Consider the following 11777-nt stretch of genomic DNA (forward strand, 5'->3'; position numbering starts at 1 on the left):
GGGAGGGATGGGAAAAGAGAGGGCAGTGGGAGCAGGGAATGATATTTTAGGGAGGAGTGAGGGCCAGCCGAAGTGGGGGTCGGACAGAGCAGAAAGGTGGAGGAAGGGGGTAGGTGGGTGGCAGGAAGGTGTGGGGGTAAAAGAGGGCCACTTATCAATGTCTCCAGGCTTCTGGATGTCCTCATCTGCAACCTGCATCATTGGGATAAAGACCAAAATTAAACTAAAAACCCAAACCAGGCCTACAGCAACCTATAATATACACCAAATTGTCAACAATAAAACTAACTGCACATCTGTTAAAACTCTCCCACACACACACGCATCAGGATGTTACATGTCCGCAGCCATAGCTAAAGCATTTGGGTGCAGAAACATCTTACGTGGAAACAGCGCTCATTCAGTGAGAAGCTTATTTTTACCATGTGATTTCAACAAATCCGCTCTCCCCAAGGCATGTGATCGAGAGCACACCGTCACGACGTGCATTTTATTGTCACTGTGATTACTTCCTAGGACATACAATAATGCATTTCCTTCCTCACAGATGCCAGCAGAAGTCCCCAGAGGGGCCACATCCCATCCGTAACAAAGAACAGTGCCTTCCTATAAGGTCACTAGAAGTTGGAGTGAATCAGCTATGAACACCGTATCATGCGTCATGGCTGTGACCTTCACCACCAGGAAGTAAGGGGAGAAGAGAAGCAAATACTTGCTCCCACTTACCACACAATTCAGGACAGATTTATCTTCCTTTTTAAAGAAAGCATTTCTTGGAGAGACAGTCATCACCTTTGGTGGCATGTGGACAGGGGATTTGGAGGACCAGTGCCCCCTCCCCCAGACGCCTGTCCCCCTGTAGAGGAGGCTTTCTGATCTCTGATCTCCGATCTGGCTCAGTTCACTGGGAAAACGGGCCGCAAGTGGGGGCTGTAGCCTTGTTGAGGGCAAGCCTGACTTTCAGTAAATTCAGGCGCTCAGGCCTGATGCTACTGGCAACACCCCGACAGTCCTCCTCGAGGATCCACTCTTCTGAGTCCAGTTATTCTGTTGAAGAAACTCGTGTGACAGATCCAGGGTCTCTGGCTGCCTAAGGGAGAGCCAGAGTGGGGAATGTTCTAGAAGACAGGCTGTGTTGGCTTCACCTTCTAGCTGCTGGAAATCACATGTGAAGCGGAAGCATAAGCATCCCAGCGTGGACCGTCCCCCTGCTCCAGAGGTTTTCCAGACTCCTCTGTACTCAGTGTCCTAGAAAATATTCAAGCAACTGGACGTGGCCATTATAGGACAGAAAGGCTTTATAAAAATTCTCCCTGACTTGAAGTAGAAGAAAAGATTGCATGTAAACATTGCCTCTAAATCACTAGAGACCGTCGAGCCTTTCATGTCTTCACTGTCTTGCAGTTTTATGCACTCAGCCTCTCCAGGAGGCGTCAATCAATCTGCTTTTTTCTTAACAGAGTTCAGAGGCCTTTGAGTTTCAGCTTGAGCTTGCGGCTTGATTGGCAGAAATATTATTATCAGGAGACTTAGGATGTGTAAATAAAAGTACATGGACCTAGGAATAAAAACACGAAAAATTACTGTATACTGAGGAAAGTCATTATGGTGGGCGAGTAAAGTGTGTGTCCTTGGGCCAGTCTGGATCCAAGTCACAGGAGACTCCTGCGATTGGACCAGTGCTGACGCGAAACCACAGACTAAGCAGCGCAAACTGATCAGCCAAATGCAGACAGCCACCTGGCATTGTCCCCTGACAAAAAAAAAAAAAAAAGGCCGAGAGAATCAACCCCCATGTCAGACTGAAATTCTATTTAAAGTCTGAGGACCAAATTCAAGGCCTTACACGCCAATGTCAAACATGCAGCCACTGCAGGCTGGCCAGTGAGCTGCGCTCCAAATTGAGGCGGCGAGACTGTGGGACAACACAGGAGCCAGAAAAATCCAGATTGTGAAAACCTACCAGCTCTGAAAAGCACTTTCATCCAGACTAATTAAGAAGCAAGTTTTGCTTTTGAGGCTTGAACTACCAAGCGTGGCATGCAACACCTCAGACATACTCATAGGTGCAAATAATAACCAACCAGCCTCCAAACTGTCCTATATGCTGAGGTTGGCCTTTGCCCACTGCTTTTTGGAACTCACAGGACAATGTTAGAAGATGGGGGAGGGAATCCACAATTGCTCTCTAAGAAACATGGTCCCACATTAGACTGAATTATTTAAAATTAATAAAATTGACAGACATGGGCCCTCCCTGATGGCGCAATGGGTTAAAGAACCGCATTATTAAGCTCTCCGAAGCTACTGCAGCACAAGTTTGATCCCCGGCCAGGGAGGTGGCCCACATGACACAGCAGACCTCTCCTGACCTGCCCACTGCTCCCCTCAGCAGTGTACTTTGTCGATCAGCCTTTTCTCCTCCCCACTCTGTCTCAGATGAAGCCTCTCACCGCTCCTGCACCTCTGGCCTATACCCCAGTTCTGTGTGCATAAATAAATCTTTTTTAAAAAATTGACAAACATGCCAATTTTATCCTAAACAAAGATGCTTTGTTTCTAAATATCCTACATTGTTGAAAGCAAATGGAACCACCTAAGTGATCTGGATTGAATGCCATTTGGTTCTTCCTCTAGGTTCTAGGAACAAACACACTTCAGTTGGTGAAATGCATGTTATGGCAAGCACCACCCAATGGATCCCTACAGTCATTTCTTCCAAAGAAAGCTTCTCCCTAAGGAAGTTTTTACTAAACCCATTACCAAACACGCTGTGCTAGGAAGTCTGAGTCTAAAGGTCCAGTCTAAGATTAACGGGCTGCGTGGGTTTTCTTAAATGACTCAGCCTCTCTGCATTTTCATTTCCTCCTATGATTAACAGAGAGACTGACATCTACCGCGCTCTCTGCTCAGCTCACTGCTCCTCCATTTGAATTTCGCGTTCTGCCCACCTCATATTCCTCAGGTTCCCAGCACACAGCCACCTCCCGTCTCTCACCAGAGGCCTTCCTTGTTCCGCCTACATCTGGTGTATGGATTGCCCAGCATGTCGCCCCCCCCACACCCCCCCCCCCCCCCTCACAGGACTTAGCTCAGCAGCCACTTCCTCCCCAAAGCCACCTCAGTGCCCATCCTGACACATAGCCCTGCTCCCTGCTCTCACAACCCGCTGCACCAATGACTCAGAGCACAATCCATTGTTACCTGTCCCTCTATCATGCTCACCTCCGCAGGAGCAGAAGTGATTTCCAAATTCTGCTCACCGTGCTGCGCACAGCTTTCAGCTCAGTGCCCAACATGCAGCAGGGATCAAACCATACCGGGCTACACATAGTCATTTCTGCTATAGTGCGATACATATATTCCTGAAAATTCACACATTCACCAAAACGCTGGGGCTTGGACTCACCCCTTCAGGTGAGAAGCAGACAACTCGAAACCCGTGAGAGCTTGGGAATGGAGAGCTAAGAAAAGCCATTAGCATGGCTTGTGTGAGGGTTGGGGGAAGAGGGGTTTGGGGTGTGACACACACAAGCAGGCAGCCAAGCGAGAGTCTGAGCACCTCTGTGGCTGCTGGGCTGGGGACTTTTTAGCTGAAGATTATCATTCTTTTGCCACTATTTTGACATCCCTGATCTAGAAAAATCTGTGGCAACCGCAGCCCAACCTGTACATCCTACAGTCATAAACTCCTATGAGCTGTTACTATAGAAAGATGCTAAGGGTTAGTATAGTGGAGTTCCCTCAACACTCTTTTCCTAGAGCTTAAGAAGAACCTGACTTAGAGTATACCTAGCACATCCCTGCATTGAACAGTAAAAATTTCTGTAATCATTCCTGGCTGGTGCCTCAACTCAGGGTATCCCCAAATAACAAATCAGGCTTTCTGCATTGCTTATTTCTAAGTCACTTGTCTGACGATAGCTATGTCCAAAGTTAACCTACAAAAGCCTGTGCAAACCATTAAATCCTGCAAGTTAGCATTTAGGGACCACCAGCCAGCCCCTGGGCTGAGCTTTTCATTCATCTGCTTCATTCAATCCTAACAACAAAGGTGCTTTCCAGTGGATTCCACTCTTAGCCTTGTTTTACAGTTGAGGAAACACTGGTAAGGGAGGTTAATAATTTGCAGAGGTCACACAACCAGTTCACAGGAGTGGAAAACAGGTCTAGAGCCAAAGCATTTAAAAAAAAGCACAAAACAGGGGTGCAGCTGGTCGGGAGCACTGGTGTTTGAACATAAGGCCCTGAACCCTGGTCCCAAGAGACCTCTCATCCTCATTCTCTAACCTAAATTCACCAAACTTGTTCCCTCTGTGTGCAACTCACAACATAAATCTCCCACTTCCACCCAGAGGCGCTGTCGTCTCCTGGGGGCCCAGAGTTCCTAAGTCAGCCAACCTCACTTGTGGGCAATGCCCCAGCTCCCTGCCTTCCAGGAGTTTCCAGCCCAACCCAGGCTCCAAAGAAAGAGTCCAGAGCAGTAAATGAACCTCTGACTCTCATCCAAACAAATCCTTCAAAATCGGCCACCATGGCAGCCCTGTCACAGATGGTGGGTGAGGTTGACATCAACTCTGCTGATTCCCAGGACGGCCAGTTCCTCTTGAAAGTTTCCTGTGGTCAACTGCACATTCAAAGGATTGAATGAAGCAGATGAATGAAAAGCTCAGCCCAGGTTGAAAAACTGTTTACAAACTCCTGACTCGAACATTCTATGGATGAACCACTGACTAAAAGCAACTGAGAACAATGGAAACTTACTTGTATAGACTGATGGTTGGTTCAACAGCCAACATGACAAAGGGCGCGACTGTGTAAGAGACAGCCAGCTGCGTGGTGGCCCAGGTAGTCACGTCATACAACACCTTGAGGGCTTTGGAAGACAGGAAGTAATGTCTGTAGTTGTTCCTCACCTGCAGGCCAAGGGAGGCAAAGGACAGAGGAATCAAAAACCACCTTTATTTGGGGCCTGGAGATAGCCTATCTCTCCATAAAATACCAACCACATGGGTTCTATTTTCAACCACATGGGTTCTATTTTCAATAAAAACTATCATTCTGGTTTATTATAAAAAATACATGCTCACTGTAGAAAGTACTAAACATCTCCCAGAGAAAGGCACTCTTTCAAGTGTAGCATATATTTTTTCTAAGTCTTTTCTATCTATAGATAAACATGTATACACACACTGGATGTTAATCTATTGTTTTGTCAGTAACATTGCATGGATTTTTTTCCACATCTGTTAATATTACTCTCCATTTAAAGTTTAAGTTAATAAAAGTTAGCTTGTCTTCTGCCCTCTGCTATCACCAACAATTTTGGGATGTCTACCCTGGTAGAGAAATCTCTGTACATGTCTCCTATTTCCTTTGAATAACAGCAACACGGTGTTACAAGCAGTGAGAATTAAAGTAGCTCCCGTTGATTGGCTGATTTCTATGGGCCAAGACTGTATTAATGTTGTATACGTTTAAGTATCGTTTAAGTATCACTATACCCATTTTATAGAAGAGCAAACTGAGGCAATTCTTAGAACTGGAAGGTGCTGGATTATTGGACACTGTCATTTGTAGGACATTAGACACACGGGACTATATTTACCTCCAAAAAGACACCAAATGTCCAGCTTCAAGAGCCCAAGGCAGAGCTCAAACAGTCACTGAAAGGCAAGCTAAAGACACCTTGCCTCAGGGTTTTGGGGGAGTTTCCAGCTGGTGAAAAGCTAGAGGTATTGGGGTCCCTTCCATGTATTTTGGGGAGCTTGATCCAAAGAGGAAGCACACAAGCACTCTTATTGGGTAATTTCCCAGGCCCAAGACTCCTGCTGACTACTTGATTTCATTCATTATTCAGAAAAAAAATGGGAATACTGTTGTATCCACCCTTCCTTTCACCCCAACTTTATTTATGAAAGATGTTTCCAGGCCACCTGTCACATAAAGGAAAATAAACATAGATTGATCTCTGCCCCCAGCTCCTGGCTCAGAGCTCCTAAAACACTTATAGTTTCCTAAGCAATAAATAAGCACAAAGAGCATCTTTTGTTCTAATGCCAGATCTTTGGCCTGGCTCATGACACACAGCTCTTAAGTCCCTTGGAACTTCCTAGGTGGTAGTGTCTTCTGTTCTGATGTAACTCCAGGTGGTGCTAGACTGGGGCTGGTCACCAGAAAGACCATGCCCTGATTACAAGCTTGGACTGTTCAACCCATCCTCTATTCTACAGAAAGGGGAGAGGGGCTGGAAAATGAGTGACTGATCCATCACCTGTACTCCATTAAGTCTCCACAGAATCCCCAAAGCACAGGACTCAGGGAGTTTCCAGGTTAGGCCGAGACAGGAGAGGGCATTCAAGTCCCAGTCCACCCACTACCTTGCCCTCGGGGCACCTCCCTCCACCAGGACTTTCCAATGCCACCATGATCAAATTGTTTTATGAATTAATTAAACTGGCTCAGCCCTCCCTGGTGGTGTAGCGGGTTAAAGCACTGCCCTGAGAAGCTAAAGCCACTTCGCATGAGTTCGATTCCCGCCTGCCCCGGAGGTGACCACATGGCGCGGCAGACCTCTCCTGACCCGCCCGCTGCTCCCCTCAGCAGTGTACTTCGTCGATCTGCCTGTTCTGCTCCCCACTCTGTCTCTGGTGAAGCCTCTCACCCCCCCTGAGCCACTAGCCTGTACCCCAGTTCTGTATGCATAAATAAATAAATCTTTAAGAAAAAAAAAAGAAAAAGAAAAAACTGGCTCTTGCAAATTAATCAAAACTGAGGAAGGGGTTGTGGAAACCACCAACTGGTCAAAAACAAAAGTGATGACTGCGGCTGCAGTCTGCGGGGATGGAGCCCTCATCCCTGCTGGGATGTAGCTCCAGGTAGCCAGCATCAGGACCCACTGGCCTTGGAGAAAATCTCCCCATACCCGAGGTCAGAGATGCTTTTTTCTAAGCACCAGTTGAAAGACAAGCTTTCTGTAAGCCAGTGCTTTTAAGCCACATGAGATCACAGATACAAGACGTTTTGAGGAGTCATATTCTGAATAGATGATCAAAATTCTAGCCTTTGCCTTAGTTGGTTCTGGCTAACTGTTCATTTTCTTTAATAATCCAAGTAGGGACATGACCGGGAGGAGAGAGGATATCTCCCCTGGTTCTGTCCACAAAATCTGTACCATAAACTTGACAGCTGACTTTTGAACAACAGAGATTTGGATCACGCAGGTCCACATGCGGGCATGTTCCTGTCAATGAATTTCCTCTTGGGATTTTAACACTCCCTTTTCTCTACCTTTATTGTAAGGATACAATATATAAGATATCAAACACATAAAGCATATGCTAACCAACTCTGTTCTCGGAAAACTGCTGCAATTAGCAAGCAATCAGTGGTTCAGTTTTTGGGGAGTGCAGTTATATGTCGATTTCCCACTGCACATGGGTCAGAGCTCCTTCTGGTGGTATTCAAGGGTCAACTGTATTTTAAAGTATTCTGGGCCCTCCCTGGTGGCGCAGCGGGTTAAAGCACTGCCCTGAGAAGCTAAAGCCACCTCCACATGAGTTCGATTCCCACCTGCCCCGGAGGTGACCACATGGCGCAGCAGACCTCTCCTGACCCACACACTGATCCCCTCAGCAGTGTACTTCGTCGATCTGTCTGTTCTGCTACCCCACTCTGTCTCTCGTGAAGCCTCTCACCGCCCCTGAGCCTCTGGCCTGTACCCCAGTTCTGTATGTACAAATAAATAAATCTTTAAAAAAAAAAAAAAGGATTCTGATCAGCACAGATCGTCATGGGTAAGCCACCTTGCTCATACCGAACATTCAGCAAACCTTCACTTAAATAGAAATTCTATTTTATTTAAGGGACCCTAGTCTGGGACTAATGTAACTGACTACAGAGCTCGTAGTAGGGGTCCTGGAGTATTTAGGCAAACTAAAGATTGTACAAGGATACTGACTGGAATCCCCAAATGGACATCCGTAGTACATTTCAAATGTCATTAGACATTCTTGCACTTGAGTAAGGCAGGTCGCTATCCTTATCAAAGGTTGAAATGAAATCAAATACAATTGTAGATACTTCCCTAAAACAACTTATTTTATGGGAAATAATCACACCTGATTGTGTTGGAGCACTTCAAGGTTAAATAATTAGGGGAAGACAAGTTTAATGTACTTGGTGATTTCTACCTGGTTCAGCTCTGTGCTTAGTAAGTGACTCCAGTAAGCAGACAAGACCGCTTCCTAATTTTTTAGGCCATTAATTTTTTTCAACATTAGAAGTAGTTCTTGTGCTTAATCAACTACAAAACTATTTCACAGTCAGACGCTTTGAATTCTAATACCCTAGGTACACGTTCCTCTCGGTCTCTGAGACAGGTAAAATGTCCATTCCTTTATTATCCTGCTCTACAACAAGCAAATACAGGGAATGGGCTAGGAAAACTTGAAGGTTCCCCCCAAAATCTAGAGAACTGATTTTATAACATTCACGGAATTTTACATGAACTAATTTAATTGGATCAGACATGAGAGGTTGGTACAATTTCCAACAGAACATAGCTCCTGAGGTTTCGATTTTACTAGGTGCTCAGTGAATTATTTTGAGGCTTAGGAAAATGAAATGAGGAACAGAGTAATAGCAAAATGAAGGCCTACAGCGCCCCTATTAATTAACAGTCATCATCTGTAATCGGTAGTCTGTGTATGCTTACAGTCTTTAGTGACTAACAGTGCTCCATTTCTAAAGGTACTAAAAATTGCTGCTAAAATCCCTTTCGTTTTGCAAACACCCTCTAGTATATAAATAAAATGGTGAACCTAACCAATTTAGACTTATGTTACCCGAAAATTCCATTTAATTGGGAACCCATTTTCCACCTGGTCTTCCATGACAGAGTTCTTTCTGTTTCTGAACAGTTCCTAAATAAAATTCTCTATTTCAAGAAAAAGAAAAGGTAAACCATTTTGCAACCACAAGTTCCTATACAGTAAAGTGTTTAATGGGAAAACTTTTGTTTGGTGTTTTTGAAGCATCAGGCCACCTCCCCTACTCCCATCCCCACTGGGACCTAAAACATAAGCTTACAGATCGCAGAGGAGACCTACAGTCCAAGGCAGCTCACCGTTCTGGCCGCTAGTGTGACGAGGATTCCAGTTAAGAAGGTAAAGTAGTATCCAGGGTAGACACCATGCCACAAGGCAGACAGGATGAAGGTCAGCACCGTGGGGTACCAGGGAACCCGCTCGTAGCACACTCTGGGAAGAGGGACGTTCAGTAAGTCACAGGCCTCTTTATGGATAAGACCGTGCAGACATCAGCCTCCCCACTGAAAGCACGCCAGTCTGAGCCTCTCCAGGCACCTCTCTCCAGGGACCCCCAAATGCAACCCAAGCATCCTGGCTTATCTGCACATCATCACCAGTCAGGCAATTTGCATGGCTATCTTTTGGGGAGATACAATGAAGAGAACTGAATCCCCAAAGCCTAAGTCCAATAAAAAAGCAAGCGGTCACTTTCTCCTCACAGATGCTTTCTGTGCTCCTCACAGCAAAACTTTCTGCCTCACAGATGCTTGTTCTACCAATGGCCTGATCTACTAAGATTCCTTATGGGACCCTCCCTGATAGTGAGCAGGTTAAAGCACAGACTACGAAGCTAAAGCCACTTAAGCATGAGTTCGATTCCTGGCTAGGGAGCTGACCCACACAGCACAGCAGACCTCTCCGAACCCGCCCGCTGCTCCCCTCAGCAGTGTACTTCATCAGTCGGTCTGTTCTGCTCCCCACTCTGTGTCTGGTGAATCCTCTCACTGCCTTTGCAACTCTGGCCTGCACCCCAGTTCTGTATACATAAATAAGTAAATCTCTTTAAAAAAAAAAAAAAAAGAATCCTTATGGGTGAGGGGAATGCTGTTGTTAGCCCCAGCAATTCTGGTCTCAGGTCTTTGGAACAGGACAGAGGTGCCATCAGACTGTCAACACTAAGAATCTTCCTGCCCCTGCACACTCTGGCGTGGTAAGTGCCGTGTCCCTGGCTGCTTGCAGTCTTACAGGATTGCACCCATGAATTTGCCTCAAAGCATAATATTATGAAGATCTAGACGTGCAGCAATGATCCTAAAGATCTTGGACTTCTTAGTTGAAAAATTATTTAATATTATATATTATATTGAATTTATATTGAATTATTTAATATTACATATAATATATATTTAATATAACCAATATATTTAACATATAACCTACTATATAAATATATAATATATATATATGCAATATACATTACATATGAAATACTATTTTAATGTTATTATTAAAATAAAGTGATAGGGTAGCTGCCCCCAAGTCCAGTCTACAAATCCCCATCACTCCCTCTTCAAAAGAAGAAAGAAAATGAATTCTAGGGAGAACAACTCAGGAGTGGAAACTCAAGTTATTGTTGCTCTTTGAAATGAGTAGTTTGGATTGGTAATGTCCTTACTCTGCATCTTTTGAATTTTTTTAAAAAAGGTTTCTTTATGCATACAGAACAGTAGTACAGGCCAGAGGTGTGGGGAGGTGAAAAGAGTCACCAGAGACAGAGTGGGGAGCAGAACAGGCAGATGGACAGGGTACACTGCTGAGAGGAGCAGCGGGTGGGTCAGGAGAGGTCTGCCGCGCCATGTGGGTGAGCTACTTGGCCAGGGACCGAACTCATGCTAAAGTGGCTGCAGCTAGTTCTCAGTGCTGCGCTTTAACCTGTTGTGCCACCAGGGAGGGCCCCTATTTTTAATTTTTAATGAGGTAACATTGATTTATATGATAAGTTTCAGGGTATCAGAATGTACTTTAACAGATGTATACAGATGTGTACACTACACAACCACCAGCAAACGTGTTTCCTTCCATCAACATACACCCAACCCCCTTCCAGTAACACCACTCAGTTTTCTGTATCTGGAAGTTTTGGCTTTGTTAACTCATTCACTTTTATTCTTCTCTGTATCTTTTCTGCACAAACACAATATTTCATCACCTAAAATGATTTTGTATTTTTTTTCATTTTTTATGCACACAGGCCTGCTACAATATATTAGAATATAAACTCCCTCCAGAGACTATAGGACTTGATACATTGGGAGTTCTCAATATACAGTAACAGGGTTAATATCATTTGCAAAGTTAATAAGTTAATAAGTGCAAATTTTAAAAAACTAAACATTTAGATCAAGTTTCAGGTAACACTGTATGAGCTTACTTTGGAGGAATTTCTGTGTATCATCTCTTCTTGGACCCCAAATGTTCTGACTCATGAAAACAATTGTACCCACCCATCAAAACCAGTAGCAGTGACAGTTATTATTTTTAGCCTCTCCTTTTCTCTTTTCTTTGTGATAGGAAAGTGCACTAACTGGTGGTTGCTGCTTCAAGGAGAATATATGATTAGTTCCTTGATAGGTAATGTTTCTAATTTTAGAATGTGTAGGGTAACAAAAGGTCAGAGCAATAGCATCAAAAATGCAAAGTTAGGCCTCCCTGGTGGTGCAAGGGGCCAAGTCTCAGCACTATGGATTTATCAGTGGCCACTGCAACACGATTTTGATCCTCGGCCAGGGTGGTGACCTACATGGCTCAGCAGACCTCTCTTGTCTCGTCCGCTGCCCCCCTCAGCAGTATATTTCAGTCCATCTGCCTGTTTTGGTGCCTGTTCTGGTCCCCACTCTGTCTCTGCTGAATCCTCTCATTTCCCTCCTCCCCGCTTCACCTCTGGCCTGCACCTCAGCTCTTGTATGC

At 44.9% G+C, this 11777-nt stretch overlaps 1 protein-coding gene across 1 annotated transcript in view; it reads right to left on the reverse strand.

Moving 5' to 3' along the window:
• Window positions 1-463: 463 nt before the first annotated feature.
• MBOAT1 (membrane bound O-acyltransferase domain containing 1) overlaps window positions 464-11777 on the reverse strand; it is a 109351-nt gene continuing 98037 nt past the window's right edge. The window contains exons 11-13 of the mRNA XM_004693311.2: window positions 9128-9260; window positions 4765-4916; window positions 464-1558 (exon numbers count right to left, since the gene is read on the reverse strand). Coding sequence (XP_004693368.1) covers window positions 1438-1558; window positions 4765-4916; window positions 9128-9260 — 406 coding nt within the window. The 3' untranslated portion in view covers window positions 464-1437. The remainder of the gene's footprint in view (window positions 1559-4764; window positions 4917-9127; window positions 9261-11777) is intronic.

Source organism: Condylura cristata, unplaced genomic scaffold, assembly GCF_000260355.1.
Source record: "Condylura cristata isolate star-nosed mole 26May11 unplaced genomic scaffold, ConCri1.0 scaffold00037, whole genome shotgun sequence".
NCBI classification, from domain to species: Eukaryota; Metazoa; Chordata; class Mammalia; order Eulipotyphla; family Talpidae; genus Condylura; species Condylura cristata.